This window comes from Acomys minous (assembly GCF_964271855.1).
Source record: "Acomys minous genome assembly, chromosome: 1".
NCBI classification, from domain to species: Eukaryota; Metazoa; Chordata; class Mammalia; order Rodentia; family Muridae; genus Acomys; species Acomys minous.
Window position 1 is genome coordinate 184,358,848 of NC_140483.1, and position 27,672 is coordinate 184,386,519.

A 27,672-nucleotide genomic window follows, 5' to 3' on the forward strand; every position below is an offset into this window, starting at 1 on the left:
CACACACACACACACCACATAGGCACACATACACACACACCACACACATAGACACACACACACAGACACACACACACACACACACACACACACACACACACACACACATATATATATATATATATAGAGAGAGAGAGAGAGAGAGAGAGAGAGAGAGACAGAGAGAGAGACAGAGAGAGAGAAACAGAGAGAATAAGTTAGAGTTGAATATGATATATATATAAAATGGGATTTCAGAGGAATCGTTAAAATTTCCTGCCTCCTGGTTTAGTCATTTTCTTCCAAAGAATATTCTCAGACTACTATTCAGATGTACTATAAGGTATAAGGGATTGCTATTCTTTCTCTTATTAAGGAAGTAAAATACATTTGCACTAGTTTAGTTCAATTGTGAATTAATAATTGCTCAGCTGGAAACCACCACCAGGTTTCAGTTGTTGAACCCAATGGTCACTTACTTGGCTTCTGGGAAGATTATTTTCTCTGAGCTCTGGCAAATGGTTCTAATCTCAACTGGACGGACTCTCAGCTGCCTGATTCTAACTGACATAGGGCAATATAGGGCCATGATCTAAAGCTGACTAAGTTGACTCCTGCTGTCTTTTCATGTCTCTGATGCCCCATGGTCTCACTCAGCCTGAGTTCCTCAGGGAGATGATGAAGGTTCAGGAGAACAAGCTGAAACACACAAAGTGTCAACATCAGATTTAGACCAGCAACTGCTCTGCAATCATCCCTGAGTCATTCTTGGTCTAATGCAATCTTGAATCACTACCCAGAATATAGAAGGAGGAAAGGAGGCGCTTAGGACAATGCAGGGGTAAAAGGATGGGATTCCGTTGTCAGGGTATAACACAGAGGAGTAAAGACATGGGGCCAAATCAACCTCTCTGCGCAATTTAGATTTACATGGTAATAACCTTACCTGGATCCTCAAAGGAGAGACCATGAGTTTGGCTTTGAGGTCAAAGGAAACTTTCACAAAGGAGCAACAGTGAACTGTATTGTTAGGAAGACTGAGACGTTTACCAAGTGGACAGAAATAAGGGCAGCAGCAACAGTTAACTACTATGGAAGGTACTGCCAAAGTAGAGGTACCGGAGTCTCTGAATGTTCATGGGGTGTTGGGCAGTGAAAACGTAGCCTATATGCTAGGGTCTGTGGAAACAATCCATGGACCTTATCTTTTGTCCATAGCTTTGTTCTTTCCAACAAACTATCAGAGCCCCCAGAGGGTAACATTGCAGATGTCAATGTAGGGGGTATTAAGCTACCATGTACAGCAGAGCATGCTTCATAATTGGCTCCCACCTTCATCCACTGCGGGAAAACGACCTTGCTCAAGTCAAGGGAATGAACTTAGTATGTGCTCAAGTGTGTACACACACACACACACACACACACACACACACACACACACACACACACACTGTTTGTGCTAGTGTAAGCACTCCTTTAATGTTTTTTGGCCACTTAGCACAAGTTGGCTTCTTCTGCCATCTATGTCATATCTAACAAATGTTTAGTGATAAATGTCTCTTGCTTACTTTCAAGGCCGACCACAGAATGTTCTTTCCTCTGTGGCACGCGCCTTGATGATTGCTTCCCCGTCACTGCAACACCCAACCCCCAGCACTAGGCTGCATCAGATGTTCCCACTAGAGCATCTCATTTCCCTATGTACTTTCTTTAGAAAGCTTAGGGCTAATTGCACTATGGAATTTTACGTGTAATTCTTTGAGGAATGTCTGTCTCCCCAGCTAAACTTTCAGCTTCTGGACGTCAAAGGACTAGGCCTTGTGTATCCTGCTTGCTAGGAAGGCCTACCATAGCCAGGATCCTAACAGCCAGTAAATACCAAGTGAGGGAATAGTTCTGTATGACTGAATGGCTTACATCAAGACTTTTGGTCCATGCAGTGTGTTTTGGTTTGTCCTTAAAATGGCGTGACTGTGATCACCTTGCAACATACATGTGCAATATGAAGAAATGTTTTTAATGTTTCTATTTAACAAGTATGTGTTAAGGCTAGACATACTACTCTGTGAGGTAGGTCGTAGTCAGTCTAGACAAGAAGGATATTTTGTGATAAAAGGTACCTGTTTTAGTGGGAGGGGTGGAGAGAGAAATAAGCATATAGCTACAGCGGTCCTTATAAGGCAAGGATGTGCCCAGGAAGGCCTGTGGAGAAGAGGCCTTGGGCTCAACATGCTCTCCATTGCGGCTCAGATGCATGATGGGAAAGCCATCCCAGGAAGAAGAATGAGAAGTGAGAAAGAAAAGCTAACTCCAGGAGAGTACCAGTGACTGAGTACTGCACAGCAGGAAGGCAGGGATGGAACTGGAGAGGCAGACACAGACATCTCAAAAGGAGTTCATGAGAACATTGATATTACAGGTTTATAAAGCTTGCAGTGGACAAAATATGGAGAAATGGTTGAAAAGGTTTAGGTAGTACCTATGAAAACACAGCGTGATAAAAGTCATGCTGTAAGATCCAGTCTGTGGGCATGGGTGTAGATCTGTGATAGAGTGTTACCTTGTACATGTAAGGCTCTGAATTTGATCTCTTATACTGGCAAAATATGCATTCTTACGTACATACATACGTATATACATACATGCATACATACACATACATATGTACGTACATACATACATACATACATACATCATTTGGGGGGAGGTAAGAAAATAAATATATAACCAGAAATTGGAGTTTTGTCCACTGTTAACACAGGCACTAAGATCATAATTAATAAATGGGACCTGGTGAAACTGCGAAGCTTCCGCCTGGCAATGGGCACAGCCATTCACACACCTAAGTAGCCTAATGAGTAAGAAAACATTTTTACCTACTACACATCTAATAGATGGCTAATGTCTAAAATACATAAAGAGCTCAAAATGGACATCAAGAAAACAAATAACCCAGTTTTTAAAAATGGTGTACAACAATATGTCCTGTAAATCTGTTGTCTCTTTAAATGAAACTTCTTGCTACTTTAAAAAAGAAAGAAATTTGAGTTTTGTCTTAGGCTAAAGTTTGCATGCACCATCAGGATGAAGAAGGTTAGGAGAGGTCTTTAAACTGAACATAGTGGAGCAGAGGCAAAGAGGCATACAAGAACATGGCTTTTTCATACATGAGGGTTATTTTTAAAGAAGAATTATAGGATATTAAGGGTAGCGTTGAGAAATGAAGCTGCAAGGAAAACATCTTTGAGAATTGAAGTATTGATTTAGAATACAGTGACACAGACATTATTTACTTTATTGCAGACATTTAAAAGAAACAGTTTTATTATAGAGAACTTGGAAGATGTATACAAGTAGGTGACACTGAGAGTCTCGACTCCGTCTCTCTGCTCCAGTGGCCAGCAGCCCAGGCCGGTCCTGCCCATCCACCCACAGCACCATTCACATCCCCTGCTTGTGTTACGTTGAAACAAGCCCCAAATACTATGTCATTTCATACCGAATGTTTCATATGGACATCTCAATGATAAAGAGAAATTTCAATGTAGCCATACTAGTGTTACATTTAAACATGAGAAGTTTACTCAGTTTCATCAAATAACTAATTAGCATTATAATTCAGAATTATCCCACATGTGTCAAATAGATGTGTATCTAAGTGCAAGTATTTATTTGCTGTGTTTGTTTGGTCGGGATGCACTACAAGACTGAGTCTGTTCTGAAAGTGAAAGGAGCTGACCCTCACCGTAGAGCCTGCTATTTAACAGGGATGCATGTTTAGTGTTTCCTCTGCTGCCACCACATGCAGAAGATACCAGGGTAGGTATTTGGTAAAACACGAAGGAAGCTGCTCTCATTATTGGTCCTACCTCTCTCCTGTTTTTCTAGGTCTCTCTGTTCTTTGGTGTGCAAATGGACATACTCGGCAGAGAAAGGTTGGGATGAGAGCTTCTGGAAGATGGTTGGTTTGGAAGATCTCACTGGTGATAATTACAGCAAAATAGGTAAAATCATAGAAAATCCAAAGTGTGATCATTCATGTGTATATAATGAAGACATATTTGGGTTTGTTTGTTTGTTTGTTTGTTTGGATTATATTATAAGAACTCAATCCATTTTTTTCCCAAGGTTTTTCAGAATATGTCAGCTGTGATGGATAAACCATGTCTTTAGACACCAGTTTTCTGACTTGAATGAACTAGGCAGAAACACATCTTGTGAAGATCTGTCTTGAAATAGAGAACCCATAGCGAGCTGACTCAGGGTGATCACGCAAGGAGCAGCCAGGGTGACGTCATCAGGGCAGTGCGTAGGGATCATTTCCAGAAGTAGGAAAACCATTGCATGGATTTGGTCCAAGAAAAAACACAGAAGAAGAATAAGAAAAAAAGTAAAATTGAAAGGTCAGAATTAGAACAATCAAGAACAAAACAGAAAATAGAACGTGAGCCAATGCTTGCTGAGTCACAGACTCCCAATTTTATGTGGTGCTAACTAGATAAGACAGACGTGCGTGGATGGTAGGTGCTTAGTGGGTACAGGTTTGAGTATCAGGTAAATATAATTACGACACACTACCCGTTAGTGTGTATAGGATCATTTCACAGGATGATGTTTATTTTGTATAGTTACTACATATTATTCTGGTAAACAGTTGCTATTTAGGTAACTAGTCATACCTGCTTGAATAGAAATTTCTCTTAATTGGTTTAATATGCTGGCTATAGTATTGTGACAAGATCTAAAAGTGCACTGTATTATGAAAGATATTTCTCTCTAATGGAAGACAAAAGAAGTAAATGGCTATTAGTGCAATTCTGTTGATCTCTTATAAGTTCCCAACCAGAAAAAGGAAGAATCAACATGACTTAAGAATCATGACTCACATTTCCTTGGAGGCAGTACAGCCTCACTTCTGATTACCGCCTGTTGGCCAGCACACACTCAGTGGACCCCACTGTGCTACCAAACGGATCAGAAAATGGAATTTTTATTGGCTAGGTAGTCATGTGCCGACCTATGTTCCTTCTGAGATGTGAGAATTGTGCTTTTAAATTGGTGGGCAGCAAGTAGCTGTTGGTGCAGCTTCTGAGCTCCTTGGACAAGGTTTGCAGACCTACTTTCCTCTGGTAGAATCCTCATCACGGCTCTATGTCTACAGGAAGCAAATATGTAGAATGCAAGTAAGCACCTGTTCTACAATCCATGACCTGTCCCACTTGTACTAGTGGACTGTGGAGAAAGGAGCAGAGCCAGAACGGTGAGCAGAAGAGACCACTGGGGCATCTCAGGACCGTGAGCAGAAGAGACCACTGGGTATCTCAGGACCATGAGCAGAAGATACCACTGGGGCATCTCAGGACCATGAGCAGAAGAGACCACTGGGGCATCTCAGGACCGTGAGCAGAAGAGACCAGTGGGGCATCTCAGGACCATGAGCAGAAGAGACCACTGGGGCATCTCAGGACCATGAGCAGAAGAGACCACTGTGGCATCTCAGGACCATGAGCAGAAGAGACCAGTGGGGCATCTCACGACCATGAGCAGAAGAGACCAGTGGGGCATCTCACGACCATGAGCAGAAGAGACCACTGGGGTATCTCAGGACCATGAGCAGAAGAGACCACTGGGGCATCTCAGGACCATGAGCAGAAGAGACCCTGGGGCATCTCAGGACCGTGAGCAGAAGAGACCACTGGGGCATCTCAGGACCATGAGCAGAAGAGACCATGGGGCATCTCAGGACCATGAGCAGAAGAGACCAGTGGGGCATCTCAGGACCATGAGCAGAAAAGACCACTGTGACATCTCTGGCTCAACTGCAGTCTTCAGAAGATCTGGGCTGGTAAAGAAGGCTCAGAGCTTAAGATGAGGGAAGAAAGAAGAAAGCTCATCAACTGACTTCTAGTTTTCCTGTTAGGTGATTTATATACATTGTTCTGCGTTGTCCTCATAAAACTTAACTTAATATTCTATTCACAGATAGGAAGCAAGATTAGGTCCATATAACCACTTTCAAGAGTTACAGGTTGTGTCAGCATTTTCCTTCTTTCTCTGGGACGTTCTAAGCTGGGGGAGCTGACGTCCTTCTACAGTGGCCTCTGATAGTGTTAGTCAGCACTAGAATAGGTGGCACTGGACTGGGGCAAGCACCCATAGCTAGGCCAGGGTGGGGAGAAGGTGGGATCTGTCTGAGCAGAGTGCTCTGGGAGACAGTGATCCTAGTCCCCTCCTTCCTTTACAGCACACAGGCTTTGTTTCACACAGGTCAGCTTGCTTACGGATGAGAATCAGATGTTGGCAACCTCGAGGCATGAACCAAAGCCCCAGGTTGGTCAACATCACTGCTTTGCCCTGTAACACATATTTTCACTTTAGTTAGTTCAGTCATTTTGAAAATCAGTGTTGCTCACTTTCCTTCCAGAAGTCAGTTTCTCCTTGAACAGTCCCATGGCCAGTGAAACACAGTACGGACGGATGACCTGTTTCTAGGTCCTGATTTTATACTAGACTGTGGACTTGTTCACACAGCGTTCATCATTTTTCCCTGGAGACCCCATCCTCACCTGAGGATGTGCGTACTGTTGCATTGGGAGTACTGTGTGACTGGGAGTGGGCAAACTGAGATGCCTGGTATTAGGGCCTTAGTACTTCCAGCTGATAAGGGCTAGAGAGAGTAATTCCTGGTTTTAATAGCATCTTAGGTGATGTGGAGCCACCTTAAACTCTTTTTGGTCATGTTGATAGTTTTTTTCTACTCTTTTACAAGATACATGTTCAATTACTATATTAGTTTGACTAGTAGAGCAATAGTTACAAAAATATTCATTAAAAGTCCATAACGTTGACCTAGCCGAAAATTTCCAGAGTAACTTTATTAGATTTTTGCCTGTTTAGTTAATGGATTTTTAAAATAAATGTAGGAAGGAGGCATATCCTGAGCTATAATTTACTAGGATACAAATTAAAACTCAGTCATGCATCAGAATTAGCTGTATGGTGTTTCTTTTGATTTTCCTTTCTGGTTACTTGAGCTTAGAGTTTCAATGTGAACACAAGCAGAAGACTTTTAAGAGGAGAGTTTGCATTTCAGAAACACCTCTGGAAACTTCTTCCAGAATCATTACAGTTCTTGGAACCATGAAAGATGAGTCGTCTTGGAAGTGTTCCGTCCAGCATTAAACACTTCTTGTGGCCTCATTGCCCGTCAAGATGTGGGCAGTGTGGCACGAAACCTTTCAGCAGATTTAAGCATCAAGTGCCATGGATTTGAGCATTAATACAATTACCATAATTTTCTCCATGTGGAGCTTTTAGCCAAGTCTTTACCAGCCTTCTTTGGCCCGAGCTGTAAATAAATGCTTTCCCTGAAAACTGAACACCTCAGCAGTGGAGAGTCTTATGAAGGAACACTTTCGTAATAAATTATTTATGAAGTATCAATTAGTGATCAAATGCGATATTTATATGATGTATCTCAAGGACAAGTCAGAAAATTGTTATTTGGTCATTTTGTTATGGAATATTATAGAAGGTTGAGAAAATAATCTTGTGCGTTAACAAAACCTAATAGAAATGTATGTAGAGACTGTTGTTGTAATGTGACTGATGGAAAAAGCACAGCCCACTGTCTGTCCCCTCCCTCCCTCCTCCCCTCCCCCTCCCTTCCTGGCGTCTCTCTTCCTTTCTTTTTTAAAATAGGGGATTATCTACCCATAGTCCAATAAAATGATATGTGTCAGTAAATTCTGACCTTTCATTCCAGGCAAATCATTCCCCAGTCACCTATTTCATCCCAAATGTCTATCAGGAGCAGGCAGGCTGGAAGATGTCAGCAGGGGGACAGATCCTTAGGAAGAGAGGCTAAGTCACACCTGTTCCAGTCTGTTATCCAGGCCCCCTTCCGGCAGGTCTCAGTTGCCCTTTTACTTCCTGGGAAAAGCATTTGTTGTAGTCACTGGAGTAGGCCATCTTTTGAGAATTATGGGACCAGCATGACTGAATTGTTGAGAGATTATTTGCACTTTAGCATGGTGTTACATCAAAAGATTTGGTGTACTAGCTTATGGATCATTCATTATTGAGATCAGCGAAGCCTGGCAGTAAACAAATTCAGGGGCCAAGTAGACTGAAGTGAGAAATAGGAGGAAATCCGAAGCATATGTGGAAAAGAAACCTGCCTGAGAGCAAGGAGGCTGCAGTCTTGTTAAACTGGTTTTCTTCTCCCAATGAGACCATATTTTAAGTGTCATATACTGTGGGTACAATCACCTGGCACAGAGTAAATACTGGGGAAATCCCTGGTGAATGAGGGAATAATTGTTTAAATGAAGAGGATTGATTTAAAAAAAAATCTTTTCTTGTGTTTAGTCATTCCAAATGCTTAATGGAGTCTCTACCAAGTCTTTGAAGTGAATGATAGTTCTAGGTGACAGAACTGACTATATGATAAAGCCAGTGCTCACAGGGACCTTTCATAACTCTTAAGAACTCTGGGCAGGGCAGACATTTCCAGGATAGGGACTATTTTAACAACAAACAAGTTTAAGAAGGTTGTGAATTTTACTTTTCCATAGGGTAACATAAACCCTGCAGCAAGTGACACCGTTTGTAGATTTTTGCCCTGTAGGTTCAATTTTTCAAGTGAAGACTGCTGATAAGTGACAAGTGTATGTTGGATATGTCAGTGCGTCGTGACTCCAGAATTCCTTCTGGACAGTGTCAGGACCCACCTCAGGAGCCGGCAGTCTTGGCTTTAGCCAGGGTGAACAACGACACTTATGGTTCTTTTGCCTCTGCTTTCAATCCGGCCACACGTTAGGTTCTTTGTGCCACTGACACGCCTACCTGCTGGCCATCTAGGAAGCTGGAACAAAGAGGAAACAGATCTAGTTCTCTTCTTCTGGTACAAGCGTCATTTGATTGACTTGCTTGGTTCCTGGGCTAAAGGAGCCCACTGGTGACTGGTAAAGAGACCCGTGGCAAGCCTGCACCTATGATGTACCCATGATGCACCCCTACCTGTCTGATAGATTCCTAGAAGTGTCAGATGGCTTCCAAGAGGCACAGATCAGATAAGGGATTCCTCGTCTTCTGGATGGACTTAGTGAGGGGCAGGAAGCCAGATACGGGCATGTTCACATCAGTATCATTGTCCTGGAAGAGACCAGAGAAAGTCCCTTTGTAGTTATATTCCTCAACGCTTTCTACTAGCAATATGAGTCATGACTAGTGTGGCACGGTTCTCAGCTGTGGGGCTTATAAACCCTTTTTAAGCTATGAACATACAGTGTTTTAAATCTTCCTGTTAGAATAGGGCATGCTACCAAGGGCTTGTCCATTTGTTTGGTATGTTCATGAACAATGTGATATATGGTCACCACTCTGTCTTTCACGGGCTCCTCTCAGCCCGTTGCTGCCACTCCAACTTTGTGACTTGTTATTTTAGGTAAAGTTTGTATTAAATACATTGGGAACCCTGGAGAGCCTTTGGCCATAGTTAGTTGCAGCCTTTTATTTGTTATGTGGGGCCTGTCACACTGTTTATCTCCCATGTCCAGAAGGAAGGTCACCAACTGTCCCAGACTTTGCCTTCCCAGTTTCCTCTGAGCCTTTGATCTTGCTGTTTTTTACAAAAAAAAAAAAAATCACCATTGTTATTCCTGTCTGTCTTATGCAACTTTGTCTTTCTAATTTTTAAAGAAAAAGAAATATTTTCTGAATATTATATGCACTAGGTTTATCCTTTCTGGTCTGTCTTCTGCCTGAGGGAAACGGCCTGGAGTCGTGGCCTATCCAGTAGTGCATGCATGCAGCTAGCCAGCGGTTTCCGATCGCTAGAGAAAGTGCACACAACGAGTTTGAAAGGGACCTGGTCCATCTGCTTGGAGATCTCTTGTCTATTCAGGAAGATGGATAAGCAGACAAATCAATGCTACCAGTATTTCTAATAAGAAGGCAGAAGAGGTGACCCAGCAGTTAAGAGTGTGTACGATTCTTACAGAGGACCCCGGATTTCAGTTCCCAGCACTCATACTGGGCAGCTCTCAGTTGCTTGTAACTACAGCCCTTGAGGGGGTGGGGGTAGGCCGTCCGTCCAACACATCTGGCTTCTGAGGCCACTTGTGCTCATGGACATATATTTCCACACAGACATACCTATATTTTAAAAATTTTTTTAAAAAGGACATTTAATGTATATTTGACACCCTATCCCCAATACCATAGAGAAGTGATGTTGGTGGTGTAGGTCGTGATACCAAGGCTGTCTTCTCATGAAGTGGTTCTGGGAAAAAATGTGAGTGCCCTTTAATAAGAAAAGAAGGAATGGCTTCTGGAGCAGAAGAAACATATGCAGAGATGTGGAGGCATGAAAGAATGGATTGTGCTCAAATGCTAGGTGGGGTAGGGCAGGGGATGGGGCACTGATTGATGCCTTGTGGGACTTCTGCCCTTGCTTGAGGATAGGCCACTAGTAAGAGCTTCAGCATAGTGGCATCTGCTTCATTGCTTTTAAGAAATGATATAGGTACTACATATGCCAACCTGAAATGGTGGGTGATAGGCCACTGTAGGCATATGCCTGTAGCATCTATGAAGATGAGTGCTTGTCTGTGTACTGCCCCCCACCATTTCACTTTGTAATTGCATACCACACCCTCTCTCCTTTCTGTCAATGTCTTCTGTGAAGTGTGAAGATAAGTGTGATCTCAGGTGACCCAGGGCATGGCTTAAGCAGCCTGCAGGAACATTAGCTGTTATCACTTTGAACCATGCCTTGGCACCTGGTGGACAGGAACACTCACTTCCCAGCCTTCTTCCAACACCCCACTCCCACCCTTTAAGTTCTCAGAAATACCATTTTGGCTACTGTCCCTTCCAGGAACAGCCTCAGAGAGTCTGAAGGACAAGGGAGCAGTGATGACCACATCATGATGTCATAATGGCAAGTAATGGTTTTTAGAAGCCTTTTGGGTCTGCAGTGTTCCTTCCTACAGTTTGGCATCTGGAAGACAATTGGAAACTCTCCAAAGTGAGGTTAACCCTTAAGTTTCCTTCATTCTCCTAAAATAACAAAACAAAACAACAACAGCAACAACAAAGCAGCGTCTTCTCAGAGCTAGAAGGAACAATGAGCATCTGTTCTAGCACCCTCAGTTTGTAGATAAGCACTGAGCCTCAGAGATGTGGAATGAATTTTCTTAATTTTGCAGCATTTTAGAGACACAAATGAGACCAGAAATCAGGCCTATTACATCCCCACTGGCCACTACCAAGCTCGTGTCCCTATGACTTTGACCATTCTGTGCCAACTCATCTATTTGAGGTTTTTCAACAGTGTTGCTCAAGAAGGCAATTTAGGTGCTGTAGCTGAGTGGGAGGAACCCCTCACCAAGATTGTAATTCAGGTCACCTGACACACCAGAGGCCCTCCTCAGCAATGTCAAGCTGTGCCCAGGTAACCAGGGGCACTTGAATCTGGGAGCATAGTATAGTATAGTGATCTTATAAAATGACTGACTGACGTACAAATAAGAATAATTAAGTAACTTATTAGTTATTTCCTATTGTAAGGATGTTCCTTATCACCGCGTTTAGACTAGCCTGGTTTCAGTTCTGGGTCTGCTACCCATGAGCCATATAAATTCTGCCATATGCAACTTGAGCTCTTTGACCCGCAACTGGTATTTCAAACAGTGGTGAGTACACAGGTCCATCTCCTGGCACACGGCAGTTTCCTGGCAAGTTCTTGTTCCTATTAGAAGAACTGTCCATTCCTCTGAACGTGAATCCTCCATATGACAGGTCAGACACGCTAAAGATAGGACCCTGGAATAATTCCCATAACTATTGCCAAAATCTAAAGTTGGGAAATACCTTTTTCTAAACTACCCTTGGGATCACAGAACCTTTTTCCAAGCAAGGTATAAGACAGACCCTGAGAAGTTATCTTAACCTGCAGTTCCAGACCTGTCTAAATTCTTCAGTTAAATATGACTAGAGACTTTTTAAACTGTTGTTTCATTAATTTATCACGAACTGAATGACATATAGCCATATACATATTAAAAGTACGAATTATTTTGGTGATAATTAGGGAAAATCCATGACTAATGTTCCTAAAATGCTTTACAACTTTTAAAGACTATTTTTCTTTTTGTTGTTTATTTTTCCATAAAACTTTCAAAATGAGTTTAATTTCTGTTTCATATTGGGGGAACCCAGAAATCATGAGCTTTCAAGTGAGAAAGGCTTTGAGTTAAGCCCTAGATACAATGCTGGCTGGCTGTATAAAATGAGCAAGATGCAGACCCTCTCTGAAATTTGGTTTCTTCACTTATAATAATACTGAAGGGCTATGATGGACAGGGATGGTGTATGTAAAATGTGTGACTTCTGAAAGTGACTCAATAAAATAGGACCAAATCAACTCACAGGGCACTCAGTAGCATTTACAATTGTATAATATAAATAGGCCCATCACTGCACTGCTGTCAGGATCAATCCAGGAAAGAACCCTAAAGGGCTTTGATAATTATATTCAAAGGAGAAAGACTACAGGAAGCAGGCTCATGATATGCAGGATAAGGTTATATTAATGACTGAATAATCTTTCATTTCCTCCGTAACTCTAGTTTACTGACCAATGTGATGCACTCTGTTGTATGTTGAGAACACCGAACTAAAGGGCTTGAGGTTCCTGATTTGTATATCCAACATCTATACACTTAGAGCATTATAAGTCACTGCAGTGCTTCTGTGATAAATACTATAAAAATAGGAAAATGGGGCTTTCAAGAATATATATTTATGAGATTGTTCTGCTTAAACTAAGCTGGGATGCATTCAGACTGTGAATGGGGTCAAAACAGTGCTTAGACAAGGGGATTAGGGGAGAGGGAGGGAGATTGTGTGTGTGTGTGTGTGTGTGTGTGTGTGTGTGTGTGTGTGTGTGTAAGGGGGGGTGGAAGCTCATGGAAATGAAGCAAGTCTGGCTACAACCAGGAAGGTGCAAGGTGAGAGTGTATGCAAGGATGCTGAAATTATGATCTAAGAAAAGTTGCTTCACAAGGAAAATGAAACTGGGTTTCACAATCCCTCCATTGGAAGTCTTTTCTGGTTGTGGGAGATACCCATTTCAGGTTCCATATCTGTTCTTGATTGTATTGAAGGACATGTAGGTTGTTTTCAGTTTCTGACTATTATGAATAAAGCTACTATGAACATAGATGAGCAAGTGTCCTTGTGGTATGGTGGAACACATTTTGGGTATGTGCCCAGGAGTGGTATAAACTTTCGAAGACATCAACACTTAAGACACGGGAATTACTCCCTTCACGATAGCCACAAGCAATATAAAATATCTAGGAATAACCCTAACCAAGCAAGTGAAGGATTTATTTGAAAAAAACTTTAAACCTCTGAAGAAAGAGATTGAAAATGACATCAGAAGATGGCGGGATCTACCTTGTTCGTGGATTGGAAGAATCAACATAGTAAAAATGGCCATCTTACCAAAAGCAATTTACAGATTCAATGCAATCCCTATCAGAATACCTACTAAATATTTTGAAGATATTGAAAGAACAATTCTTAACTTCTTATGGAGAAACAAAAAGCCCAGAATAGCAAAAACAATCCTATACAATAAAAGATCCGCTGGAGGAATCTCCATACCTGATCTCAAGTTGTACTATAGAGCAACAGTAATTAAAACAGCATGGTACTGGCACAGCAATAGGCTAGTGGATCAATGGAATCGAACTGAAGACCCAGAGATGAATCCACACACATTTGCTCACCTGATTTTCGACAAAGAAGCCAAATCCATTCAATGGAAAAACGACAGCATCTTCAACAAATGGTGCTGGTCTAACTGGATGTCTACATGTAGAAAATTGAAATTAGACCCCTATTTGTCACCATGCACAAAACTCAAGTCCAAGTGGATTAAAGACCTCAACCTAAAACCACAGACATTAACCCAGTTAGAGGAAAAAGTGGGGAAGAGTCTGGAACTCATAGGCACAGGAGACAACTTCCTGAACAGAACACCAACAGCCCAGGCCTTAACATCAACAATTAATAAATGGGACCTCATGAGGCTGAGAAGCTTCTGTAAGGCAGGTGACACTGTCAAGAGAACAAAGCGACAGCCTACAGACTGGGAAAAGATCTTCACCGACTCTTCATCTGACAAAGGTCTAATATCCAAAATATATAAAGAACTTAAGAAATTAAACACCACCAAACCAAATAACCCAATTGAGAAATGGGGCGCAGAGCTAAACAGAGAATTCTCAACAGAGGAATATCAAATGGCTGAGAAACACTTAAAGAAATGCTCGACCTCCTTAGTCATCAGAGAAATGCAAATCAAAACGACACTGAGATTCCATCTTACACCCATCAGAATGGCTAAGATCAATAACTCAACTGACGCCTCATGCTGGCGAGGGTGTGGAGAAAGAGGAACACTCCTGCATTGCTGGTGGGAATGCAAACTAGTACAACCACTTTGGAAAGCTATCTGGTGCTTTCTCAGAAAAATGGGAATAGGGCTTCCTCAAGACCCAGCTATTCCACTCCTTGGAATATACCCAGAGGATGTACTACCACACAACAGGGACATATGCTCAACCATGTTCATAGCTGCCTTATTCATAATAGCCAGAACTTGGAAACAACCTACGTGTCCCTCAATAGAAGAATGGATAAAGAAACTGTGGTACATTTACACTATGGAATACTACTCAGCTATTAAAAACAAGGAATTTCCAAAATTTGTGGACAAATGGATTGAACTAGAAATTGTCATAATGAGTGAGTTCACACAGAAGCAAAAAGAGCTAAATGGTATATACTCACTTATATCGAGACACTAGTCCAAGGTGTACGTCCCCATGAAAAACTGTACCTACCAGAATAGTGGGTAAGAGGGGAGGACATCCTATTGAAACTTTAGGTGGGAGAAGCCTGGGAGAAAGAGGAAATGGAAGGATCCAGTGGGTCCTGGAAAACTATAGGCGAGTCTGGGCCCTGGGGTCCTCTGCAAACTGTGGCGACAGCCAAGGAAAAAATAGGCAGTAAAAACCTTGAACCCCTACCCGGACTAGCCGATGGACATTCTCCACTGTTGAGTGGAGAAGGAGATCTAACTTTCACACAAACTCTGGTGCCCCATATTTGAACATGTCCCTTGGACGGAGATGCCTGGTGGCACTCAGAGGAAAGATAATAGGTCACCAAGGAGAGACTTGATACCATATGAGCATATTCAGGGGGAGGAGGTCCCCCTCAGACACAGACTTAGGGGAGGGGAGGGGAGTAGTAGGGGGGAAGTGGGAGGAAGGGAGGAATGGGAGGATACATGGGATGGGCTAACAACTGAGATGTAATATGTATAAATTAATAAAAATGTATTAAAAAAAAAAAAGAAAAAAAACCATTATATGATTCCTAAGAGTAAATAAATAAAGTGATGGTTGACATATCTGTAAAAAAAAAAAAAAAAAAAAAAAAAAAAAAGACACGGGACTCAAGTTATTTAAGCTGGATCTAACCCGAAAGCCTGATTATGGTCTAGCTTCCATAGTAGCTGAAAATACCATTCAAGTTGCCAAAGGAAGAAAGCTGTCACTAGTCCTACCCAGCTGTGACCCCTATGAGCCACAACACTGATCAGCATGGCAAGATATTCCTAAAGGTACACTAGTTGCTCTCATATCTTAATGATAACCAGCAGCTATATAATTAGACTTACAGCCAACTCAACAGGAAGAATACCATACTTGATACTGGAACCTAGCCCAATTCTCAGGGCTAGTGAGGTCATGAGGAATTTAGAACAGAATCCACAGATAAGTGTACCTACCACCTATCATAAAAAAGCATCTCTTTACAGCAAATGGAGACCATTAGAGAAAACTACAGCAGTACACAATGTATGCATCTATAGAGCCTAGCTCCAGTGTCTACAATGTAGCCATGACAGAGCCTAGCTCCAGTGTCTACAATGTATGCATCTATAGAGCCCAGCTCCAGTGTCTACAATGTATGTATCTATAGAGTCTAGCTCCAGTGTCTACAATGTAGCCATGACAGAGCCTAGCTCCAGTGTCTACAGTGTATGCATCTATAGAGCCTAGCTCCCGTGTCTACAATGTATGCATCTATAGAGTCTAGCTTCAGTGTCTACAGTGTAGCCATGATGGAGCCTAGCTCCAGTGTCTACAATGTAGCCATGGCAGAGCCTAGCTCCAGTGTCTACAATGTAGCCATGACAGAGCCTAGCTCCAGTGTCTACAGTGTATGCATCTATAGAGCCTAGCTCCAGTGTCTCCAATGTAGCCATGATGGAGCCTAGCTCCAGTGTCTACAATGTAGCCATGACAGAGCCTAGCTCCAGTGTCTACAGTGTATGCATCTATAGAGCCTAGCTCCAGTGTCTACAGTGTAGCCATGATGGAGCCTAGCTCCAGTGTCTACAATGTAGCCATGATAGAGCCCAGCTCCAGTGTCTACAATGTATGCATCTATAGAGTCTAGCTTCAGTGTCTACAGTGTAGCCATGACAGAGCCTAGCTCCAGTGTCTACAGTGTATGTATCTATAGAGCCTAGCTCCAGTGTCTACAATGTAGCCATGATAGAGCCCAGCTCCAGTGTCTACAATGTATGCATCTATAGAGCCTAGCTTCAGTGTCTACAATGTAGCCATGACAGAGCCTAGCTCCAGTGTCTACAGTGTATGTATCTATAGAGCCTAGCTCCAGTGTCTACAATGTAGCCATGACAGAGCCCAGCTCCAGTGTCTACAGTGTATGCATCTATAGAGCCTAGCTCCAGTGTCTACAATGTAGCCATGATGGAGCCTAGCTCCAGTGTCTACAATGTAGCCATGATAGAGCCTAGCTCCAGTGTCTACAATGTAGCCATGATAGAGCCTAGCTCCAGTGTCTACAATGTATACATCTATAGAGCCTAGCTCCAGTGTCTACAATGTAGCCATGATGGAGCCTAGCTCCAGTGTCTACAATGTAGCCATGATAGAGCCTAGCTCCAGTGTCTACAATGTATACATCTATAGAGCCTAGCTCCAGTGTCTACAATGTAGCCATGATGGAGCCTAGCTCCAGTGTCTACAATGTAGCCATGATAGAGCCTAGCTGCAGTATCTACACCTACAAAGCCATTCCTGAGGCTCAGGGTACAAAATGGAAGATGGGGCAGAAAAATTTTAAGAGCCAAAGGGCAATACATTTTGTTGTGAGACTAGCTTCCTATATAAGACCTAAGAAATGACACTATCAGCAGCCATGCTAACTTAGATTGGGAAAAATCTCATGGAGTCCCAACCCTAGTCAAAAACGACATGTGGAAATGACAGCTGAGGGAAAGCGAATGGGCCTCTCTCAGGGATGAACCCGTCCCTAAACTCATATATAAATAAACAACCAAAGTGAGCTCAGCAAGTTGTATTTTATATTTTTGCACATATATATATAGCAATTATAATAAAATAAAATAAAAAAGGCCATCAATTTGAGAGGGAGATGTGGACAGGGGCCATGGAAGAGGTTGGAAGGGTTTTAATGATTAATTTATTTTCTCATATTCTCTCAAACTGACACTAGTTTCCCCTCCCTCCCTTTGCTCCTCACCTTTTCTACCCCCCACCTCCTCTCTCCCCATTCACTTCTGTTTCCCTTCAGAAAGGGCAGGCCTCCCAGGATATCAAACAAACATGGCATATCAAGTTGCAATAAGCCTGGATGCCTCCGGTCATTAAGGCTGGATGAGGTAACTCAGTAGAAGGGCAATGGTCCTGAAAGCGGGCAAAAGCCCCTGTTCCCTCTGTCAGGAGTTCCACAAAAACACCAAACCACACAACTATGACGTATATACAGAGGGCCTAGGTTAGACCCATGGAAGCTTTCCGGTTCAGTCTCAGTGAGTGCAGAGGAGGCTTAGCCCAGTGTTGACTAGCTTTCAGCATTGCATGTGACACGCTGTCACTCTTCTGCCTCATTTTTCTTGGTCCCACAGAAGGTAAGTGGTGACCTTGGCGTCTGAGGTGACCTACTCTCTGACTCTATGGTTTTTCTACGGTTTCCCTCACCCCTGGTCTGTGAATTTTGACTTCTACATACCCATGACCTTTTCAGCTTCTCAGCACAGAGCAACCTTTCTGAGAATCCACACCAGAGGTTGCTGCGGTGAGGTTGTCAGGTCACGGTTTGACTGATGACTTTTTCTAAGGCCTGCTGGCAGGAACTGCCTTGCTTTGAACCCTATTGATTCCAGAAGTTTGCCTGCCACTCAGACAGCATCTGCAGGTCCTGGGGGGCAGTGAGTCACAGACGCACCTTTCCTGTGACCCAGCTGCTCTTGTGGTGAGCACAATGACTGTGATCTCTTTGTGGCATCATCAAACCTAGAAAGATGACATTAAAATTGTGTTAAAATTTCATGCCCTCTTAGCTATTGAAATGTACAGTGATGAGAGAGACCGACAAAATCGCCCTAGCTGTGTTCTCTCTCCGTGCTCTTACTGCAGAGACTACTTAGGGGACAAGGTAATGATTTTATGAGGTTTATTAATACTTCATGTTCTTCTCCCCTCCCCCCACCTTCTCTATCAAGGGCGTTGTATCTTGGCCTTAAACAGAAGCAACGCAACTGCCAGCGGATTGTTAGGAGGCAGAGTCCTTGCTTGTTTTGTGATGGGCGCCATGCACAAAGATCTATTGACTCTTGCTCCTGGGAGAAAACATAATTTGTTTTTCAGATTTACCTTGGAGTAACAGTAGTGGAGCCATGCTGACATGAGTTTGCAACCTGACCCTGCCATAGGCTATCAAACATGTTACCTAACCTATAAGGGTGTTATACAGAAAGGAGTGTAGCTACCTGGTAACTTCAGTGATTTTACATAAAGCCCTTTAAAAACATTCAACTAAAATAAATATTTGCATTATTTATCCTTACTCTTCCACTCTCCTATGACCCCATGTCCAACCTAAATTTATGAGTTTTTTCTTCAACCTTTGTATATAAATAAAACCTGATGAATCCTTTCAGTGTTGCACATACATACATACATACATACATACATACATACATACATACATATTTTTAGAGCAGAGCACTCAATGTTGGGTAACCAGTCAGGGAACTAACCCCCTGGGAAAGAGCCATTCTCCCTCAGCAGTTTTTAGTTGGCCGTAGCTCTTCCTGTAGGGATGGTATTCCTCCCATCTGCACCATGAGATCAACTATTGTTCAAATTGTTCAAGTCCTGTTCAGGCAGACATGCAGTTGAGATGTTTATGAGGGTAATTTTCTCTGTAAGAGCCAGAAGGCACAGTCTTACAGCAGCCTTCATGGCCCTCTGGCTCCTAGAGTCTTTCTAGTCTTAAAATCCAGCTAGTCTTCTGTGATGTTTTCTGAGACAAGTGCAGGAGTTGTTTTGCCGGTTTGTCAGCTGGGGGTAGGCACCCCATGGCCAGGTGGTCTCGCCTCTGAACAGTTTTGGCTTTTTATAATGGCCCCCTGCTGTTGCAAAAAGAAGCCTCTTTGATGACTGGTGAGATCTATAATTGTCTGTGGGTGTACACATAAGTGTTTAGAAAGCAGTTAGGAATTAAGCTGGTTTACCAAAATAGAGGCTGCAGGTCCTCTTCTATGGCCTGCGCCCTCACGAGCCATTCACAGGTGGCTAAGTTCAGGCGCCAGGTGTGATTTTCCTCCCGTTCAGCAGGCCTTTGATCCAATCAGATAGCTGTTAGTTACCATCAAGGTATAAATGCCACTATTGCACTTTTAGGGATGCGTCGCCCCGTCGGCCATCAGTGCGGTTTACAGGCATCCGTATCTGGGTAAGACTACTGATCTCTTTCCTCTCCTAGCAGCTTCTACATCACCTTCTAGTCCTGTGAAAGCTGGGCCTCAGGGAAGAGGCCCTCTTAATGTGTGCTTCGTGAGGCCATCTTGTCTGGTATGAGAACCTAACCAACCATTAATCTTGCTGAGTTTTTCTTAGTAATTGCTTTATTTCCTCTGTTTCTCGTAGTTACCACATTGAGCGACTTCCACCATGTTCCTTAACCCCTCTGCTTCGCTGAGTGTGTAAAGCAGACTGGAGACGCATTTGTAGTGGGCTCTACTACATCCATCTCACTTCATTTTGGATCCTTTGTCCTTTACCTGTTTTATCTTTTGTTATCTCTGCCTTCTTGCTATAAGCATCCTCTATGGCAGGTAGCACATAGAAAAATAGTTAGGAACATGGACACTCAGTAAATATCTGGAAAATAACTGACAGGATAGTAGAGAATGGCGACACAAATAACCACTCTGGAGGAGAGGTAAGGCAGATAAACAGGGAAAGTAACGAGCTAGCGCCTTGGAGATCGGGAATGAGAGTGAGGGGCCCAGCATCGGTCTACACTTGGGGAGTGGGGGAGGCTGGCAGTCATCAGCGTGACTGGCATTGGAGGCTGTGGAAATGGGTGATCACACTTAGAGAGAGAAGAGATATGAGTGTGAGAGAGCTTTGAGGAGTTCTAATCCATGAGAGGCGTGGCTGAGGGTGCCTCCAGATATTTGTGAAAGCTGTAGGTGTAGTGAGGCCAGGTGTGTACTGAATGGGAAGGAAGGGTCTCCATGCCTGTAAGCAGAAGCTGAGGACTGAGAACTCCACTTGCACAATGACTTGGGAGCTGCACTCATCCCTGTGTGTTCCATAATACTACAGACTCAGACATCTGTGAAGACTAGTACCCTGTGTCTCCCGGACTTAGAGGCAATCTGCTGGTGTCTGATATTGGTCCACTTGCTGTGTTCTTACATGGTGAAAAGCAGAGGGCAAGAGAGAGCAAACCCATCATTCCAAACTGTTTGCATATGAGCATTAATGCACTCGTGCATTAATCAACATCTCCCAAGAGGCCTCCGTCCCATTTCCTTTTCTGGACATTGAGTTTGTGGCACGTCAGTTTTAGTAGCCATATTCAGGCCACAGCAGAAACTTTCATGAAAGCGACTTTATTATAATAGCGGGGCAGAAGGTAAGGGTTGAGGAGTAAGTAACAAACTTTTAATGAACATTCGTCAGATGCTGCGCCTAATACTTTGTATGAGTTACTACTACTTTACAGCAACCCAATGAGAAGTGGAGCAGCGCCTAACTCTGTCCCTTTTGCAAAGAGGAACGTGAAGCACGTGGAAGTTAACCGCATGACATCACACGGTGGCTGCTGATTGACTATCAGTTCAGTCCAGGATAGAGAGGGCAGGCGCCATTGTGGAGCAAGGATGTTGAGACAGCACTTGAGAGATTTGGCTGTCAAAGTGGAGAGTGAGATCTGATTCTCACGTGAACTCTGGTGCCCCTTTTCTGACCATGTCCCCTGGATGGGGAGGCCTGGTGGCACTCAGAAGAAGGATAGCAAGTTACCAAGAAGAGACTCAATAATCTTAGAGCATACATAGGGGGAAGAAGTCTCCCTCAATCACAGACATAGGGGAGGGCAGAAGGGGGGAAGTGGGAGGGAGGGAGGAATGGGAGGAAACAGGGGAAGGGCTAACAATCAAGATGTAATATGAATAAATTAATTAAAAAAAAATAAATCCAAAAAAAAAAAAAAAAAGAAAGGAGCTAGAAATGGGATGGTCATTAAAGGAAGATGAGTGTTCAAAATAAATGGAGTCCTTCATTGCCTGTTTGACTGAGAGAACCGCTTAACATTGTTTAGTTGGTGACAGGAGGTATCTAGAGATGCTTCTGGAATGTGGGCACCAGAGAGAGAAGGGGCTGTCAGAATTTCGAGAACTCAGAGCTGGAGGAAGGAATTATTCTCGGGACAAACGCCGTGTTCAGTAAAGGAAGAAAGCAACTATGGTGTGAAGCTGGAAGCAGCTCCCGCTGGGGCTGGGTAGAGCTCCCCTCACAGAGTGTCTGCTTTCTTTGTGAAATGAGAGTAAGGTGGCCACCGAGGGGCTGATACAGAAGCAGAAGAGTCGGCAGTTGGGAAGTGGAGAAGGTGTGAATAGAACTTAGATGCCCAAGGAACAAGGAGGTTAAGGGGAAAGTGGAGACTCGGGGGTGTTGAAAGCCTGGAAGGGGCAGTGTGATTTCCCTTTGAATCTACCTGGGTCCTGATTTTTCTCCAACATTCTGATTGAATGCAGATGGAAAAAGCAGGGTTTTTGTTTGTTTTGCTTTGTTCTGTTCTGTTAATCATTGGGAGGAGTGGCAGCCTGTTCTGCAAACCCTTGGTATCACTTTTCTCTCCAGCCACCATATCCAATCCATATAACAAGATGTTATCACGGACTGCCCTCCATGAACTCTGACTGCCTGCAAATGATGTCAGATCTGTTTTGCCCTGTCTCCTACCTTGCCTACTCAATGGGCTTCTAGAACATTTTCCTGTTGGGAATTGCTGCCTGTAGTCCATTCTGCATGCTACAGGTGTATCTTTGATACTGACTTCCTAGCATAACTTTGTCAAGTCTCTCTATTGTACATAGGAGGCCCAGAGATGGTAGGGCTCCACCTAGGCCTGCCACAGTGTCACCACTGTTCCCTCCACTCTGTGAACTCCTGTCACCACATGCCTCTCTTGTGGCTCTGTGTTCTTTTGTTCTTGCTCCCAGTGTTGAATCCGTGATCTTGGCAAAAGGACAGGGGCAAGGGTACACGTGTTCACTGAACCTGCTTCCACACTCAGGACATCATCGCTGACCCCCTGCCTCATCGTACATCTCATGGCCAGAAGTTCATTCCCTGCATACCGCTCTCTCAGGGGGAACCTGCGAAAGCATATGGCTTTCAGAGGTTGGTTTGCAGTGTTCAATGTAACTAGAATAATCCAATTTAAAGAAAGGGAGGGCAAGGCGTGGACTAGGTGGGCAACTTGAAGGCTCTTGGAGTGGCCGAGCCGGTTGGCCTTAGTATACTGCTGTGTGAGTATCAGTGTCAGGGCTCAGCATAGTTTCCTAGGACAGATTTCAATGGCCTTGGTCCAGGTTATAGCTTCCACTGTACAATGTTAACACCTTTGACTTTGAATTTGCACAGCTAAGAGACTAAGATGGTGAACCAAACAGCCTTCCCACTTGGCTGCACAGAGACTTTCCAAGGGGTTTACTGCCCGGTAACATCTCAACCATGGGCATATTAGAGAAACATGTTTTTTCCTATGGGTCCCCATATATGCTGGGACCTGTTTCATGGAGAATATCTTATAAAAATTGATAGAAAAAAATCAATCTGTTTTATAGGCTCCTATATCCTGATGTAGATTCCCGCTCAGGACTCTGCTAACTACTTCTTGGCCAGGGCGGTTGATTTGTTTCTCTGTACCATCGCCACCCCACTGTGTAAGCACTGGAAAAGTACTGACTCCCATAACCAGATGCTGAGCAAGATGTGCACTCTTATAGATACACTAAACTACTCAGAAAATTCAGGTCTTACAGGGTATAGACCAAGGCTTACAGAGATCCAAACAAATTGTTCATCAAATTGATGACTGTGTTTACTGAGATCTCTTTCTCACCAGCTGAGTCCTCTTCTGATGGTTAGGGTCTCCCAGGAATCGTTTTCCGTACCAGCCTCATGTTAGAACCTCCTGTGGGCTCGCCAGGCGTTTGCCTAAGTGAGGTCTGTAGCCTCCACGCCCCAAAGCTCTCCCGAGAGGCACACAAACATGAATCACCATGGACAGATGTTCTCACACTTGCACATGTGGGTTTGGTTGGTTATTTGAGGCAGGATCTTGCTATGTCGTTTCTAGCAAATCTCCAGGTAGCACCCACAGCAGCAGCAGCAGCAGCAAACCTCCCTCTTCTCCAGTCCCCTAAATCAAGGAATCCAAAACTCTTCAGAGAATGATGTTACACCTAGTCTGTTCAGGTAAATGCAGTGTGGATGCTGATGAAAGTCACTGCTTCCTGCACCAGTTTTCTTGTTGCTTTACTTGATGTCTGTTGAGTGTAGCATGTGAGAGCTTCACAGGTCTCTAGCATCTGCACTGTGGCTGCACACTTGGTCCTTGTGTGTGCTGTAAGGTGATCGTCTCCTTACAGTTACTATCAAAGGAGATTCCGAAAACCAAGTGTCTTCTCTGAGACCTGTGCTGATGACTTCAACTTTTATCTAAGATGGTTTTTGTTTTCCTACTATGGTGTTCAGTCTTAGAATTGTTTAGACTTTTTGCCTTTTTTGAGTAACGTTTTGCTGTTTAGAGTCGGCATGTGACATTTCACTTAACTTTTGTCAGTCTAAAGATGGCCTTTCCATTCTAGGTGAAACCTTGGGAAATTTTTAAAATTTGCATTTCATTTTTAGCACGTGAAGACTGTTTAAATCAAAAGCAGGAGCAGACGCCCTCATCTAAAGCAATTTCCTCACTATTATTCCAATTTCTATGAAATTAGAAGTCCCGGGGAGATGAATTCAAATAGTCACCTCCATCCTGAGCCTTGCCCCCAGCAATTTAGGTCCTTTAAAGAATAAAAGATGCAGCGTCCTGAGAGTCTGCTATAAAAAGAGAATAGAAGGACAGAGTATAGTGAGATGGCTAGCACTGCTTTTTAAATTTTGGATTTACATTATTTCTGATCCTTCTCCTCCTCTAGCATCCTCCATGCCTGGCACACCCCGTCAAAGCCGTGACTTTTTTAGTTTTTATTGTTACACACACACACACACACACACACACACACACACACACACAGCCTTTCTCACTGTCTCCCTCTACTGAATACCTTTAGTGTACTTAAGGATTATCACATGGAATTATCTGACCTGTGGAGTCTTATCCCTGTGCAAGACTGATTGAGCATCTCTCAGCAGCCATCAGTTCCCTGTAGCCCTTCCTCTGGAGACAGGGCCTTTTGAGATTTCTCCCGTCCACGTTGGCATGTCCAGTGGTAGTGTCATTACACGGGTGGGTCCTGTTTAGATGACTGTATTCTTGAGATTTCAAGGGCGCAGCTTGCCTGCCGTATACAGAAAATACCATCTCTCAGGAAATGTCCTGCTCCTCCACTTCTTTCTTTCTGCCTCATCTTGTGTGATGTTCCTTAGATTTTGGGGTTATGCCGTAGATGTATCAGTTGGGGTTGGCATCTCGTGGTTTGCTGTTCTCTTGATGAGCTGCATATTTCTATAATTGTCTCTGTCTGCTGCTGCTGCAGCTGCCGAAGGCATCTCCCTTGAGAAGTGAGAACTACACTTATTTGTGGGTATGAGGATAAGAATTTAGAATCCACTTAGAAATTATGCTGGTTTTGGATTCTTGAGTGTTCCTTATGTCTGGGCACCACTGTCCGGCATTTTAAATGAGCTATCAGACTAAAGTCTTAGTAACCAGAGAGACGTGTGTACTGTTAGTGTCTGTGCTGTTATGTGTGAAAACTGAGGGTAAGCAACTGAGCCACATTCTCAGAGTTACTTGATGGGGAGCAAGCCTGCCGGCCTCGATGAGCTCGTATTATTATAAGATGCCCCTCCACTTGTTTCAGCCCTTGCGGTTTTCATAGGATGCTCTGGCTCGTTTGGCTCACTGGTTTCCTGACTCATCACACTGAGCAGGGTCAAATCCAGGGTATCTTGGGTATTCTTTCCTGTGTCCTTTTCCTGTTCTCCTTTCCAGAGGGTTCTACTGGTTCCGTTGTCCTCCTTCTTCCCCAAGGCCTAAAGGGACGCCTCCTCATGGACTTGAGTCAGCATGGATGCAGTCAGTAGTTTCATGTTGAGGTCTTAAGTGTTTCATTATACATCGTTGTGATTAGAAAACACATCTGCAAATAATGGCTGCACCAAGAAAAAAATCTCTGCCACCTCATTATTTTAAAAGATTTGGTAATAAAACTAACTGAAATTGTTGATGACTCATAACTAGTCTGGAGTAAATAACACGCTTTAAGCCAGGGTTTATCATGCTAGAGATGGGTATGTAGAGCATCATTTTGTCAAAGAATTACAAATCATCTACAGAGTATCCTGTGGTGACCTACTAGTATGGAGACTCAGCTTTTTTCTTGGCAAAACATTTTTCTACTCTTCAAAGAGTTGGTGGTTTCATTTTTTTTTCAAGCTCCTTAAAATGGTTCAGAAGTCTTGGCTAGCAAACACCTTTTTAAAAAAATCAATTTTCCAATAATTTAGAGTGGATCAGACCCATCCAGCTGCATTTCCTTTCAGGGGCTATGCTTTCAAACTGATTAAAGTGAGGCAGCGTATAGATCCTAAGGAAATGTGCGTGGAAGTGCCCTGTGATTTGTTATGGACTCCAAAGCTTTGATAAAATGAAACAGAACCCTAGGCGGCTTCCCAGCTTTGTCACAGGCATGCCAGTGGAGCGAGGCTACCGAGTACCGTGCAGGCTGCACTGGCATCCCCTCTTCTGCCCAAAAGCAGCCTTCTAGCTGGACATGGAGCACTTTAAGGCCTGTGTTCTCCAGCTTCCTCCACACCTACGTCTTGACCAGGAGTACATATGCAGGCAGGTCCCACAGGAGTCTGTAAGAGGAGCTGTGACTGCTTCCCTGTCTGCTGTGGTCCTGAGTCAGGTGCCTGAAGATACAGCAGCTACTCGGAGTCAGCAAAGCAAAGGGCAGACTCCAGGGGTGAGGGGTTGCGGAGGTTCTTGGAAGTCACCCTTCCAAGCTTCAATTCCCTGCGTCTGGACTTCCTTTGCACACATTTATTTCTATTGTTTATTTATTTTTTAAAGGCATAATTGTGTAGATTTATAGCTGCTTTTTACCCTAATAACTAATAAACATGGCAGCTCATCAGGTTTGGCAGAAGTAAGTGACTGTAGTCAGTTTAGTTGCTATTGTTGAATAGTTTCTATATCTCAATGACGGTTGTAGCACTAAGGAGTCACGTACCTTACATGGCAGTCTTCTTAGGCACCATTATCCCCATTTTATCGATTATGAAACAGAGGTACAAAAGTTAAATCAATCACAAAGATTTACACATCCCAGTCAAGAGTTGAAGCCAGTGAGTCTAGCTCTGTAACTGTCACATTGCCCTGGGAAAGCAAACTGACATTTCAAAAGGACCTGGGCTTAGCTTTTTTTCCATGCACGTTTGCATGCACATCCCTACATTTCGTCACTAGCCATGGGAGTGACGTCTGCCTCCCAGTTTTGCTTCTAAGAGGCTGTGATAGTACTTTAAGTTCTTATTAGTTACCCTGCATCTCCCAGGATGCCAAGCACACAGGTGTGGTTGTGATGTCCTGATCCAGAATTAGGCCACAGACTGGTTGGTGAGACAGGACCTGACACTTATCAGAAGACAAAGAGCAGTGAGAGGAAGTTGAGAGTAGTCATGTTAGCTTGTCCAGAAAAGTGCATGCTATTTGCCATCCATCTAGGAACCAACAGAAGCTTCTGGGAATGCAGCGATGGTGCATGATCAGCTGCTTTGTGAGCATAAGAAATAAGTGCTCTGAGTCTGCGGGGGTTGGGGGGGTGGGGGGGCTGCTTTGGGGACTGAAAGGCTGAAGAAGAGATGGGTACTGTTTCAGTTAGTGAGGGAAGGAGCCCTGGAGGTCTGACAGTGTGTGCGGTTGGTGTGTGCGGTTGGTGTGTGTGTGTGGTTGGTGTGTGTGTGGTTGGTGTATGTGTGTGGTTGGTGTTTGTGTGTGTGTGTGTGGTTGGTGTGT

At 43.5% G+C, this 27,672-nt stretch overlaps 1 protein-coding gene and 1 long non-coding RNA gene across 10 annotated transcripts in view; one reads left to right on the forward strand and one right to left on the reverse strand.

The window, feature by feature from the left end:
* Positions 1 to 27,672, forward strand: part of FGGY (FGGY carbohydrate kinase domain containing) — a 375,878-nt gene that overhangs the window by 127,540 nt on the left and 220,666 nt on the right. For all 7 annotated transcript variants that reach the window (XM_084784087.1, XM_084784089.1, XM_084784093.1 and 4 more), the window contains exon 6: positions 3,868 to 3,983. In XM_084784087.1, the coding sequence (XP_084640213.1) occupies positions 3,868 to 3,983 (116 nt within the window). The remainder of the gene's footprint in view (positions 1 to 3,867; positions 3,984 to 27,672) is intronic.
* LOC311598781 lies at positions 475 to 10,916 on the reverse strand. Of its 3 annotated transcripts, none has more exons than XR_014779667.1 (5): positions 10,838 to 10,916; positions 9,714 to 9,815; positions 9,001 to 9,135; positions 8,712 to 8,845; positions 475 to 678 (listed from the first exon to the last, which is right to left on the reverse strand). It is a non-coding gene; the product is annotated as an uncharacterized lncRNA (long non-coding RNA). The 3 variants fall into 3 exon arrangements; XR_014779668.1 differs by lacking the exon at positions 475 to 678 and adding an exon at positions 3,996 to 4,233; XR_014779669.1 differs by lacking the exon at positions 475 to 678 and having other exon boundaries at positions 7,918 to 8,845.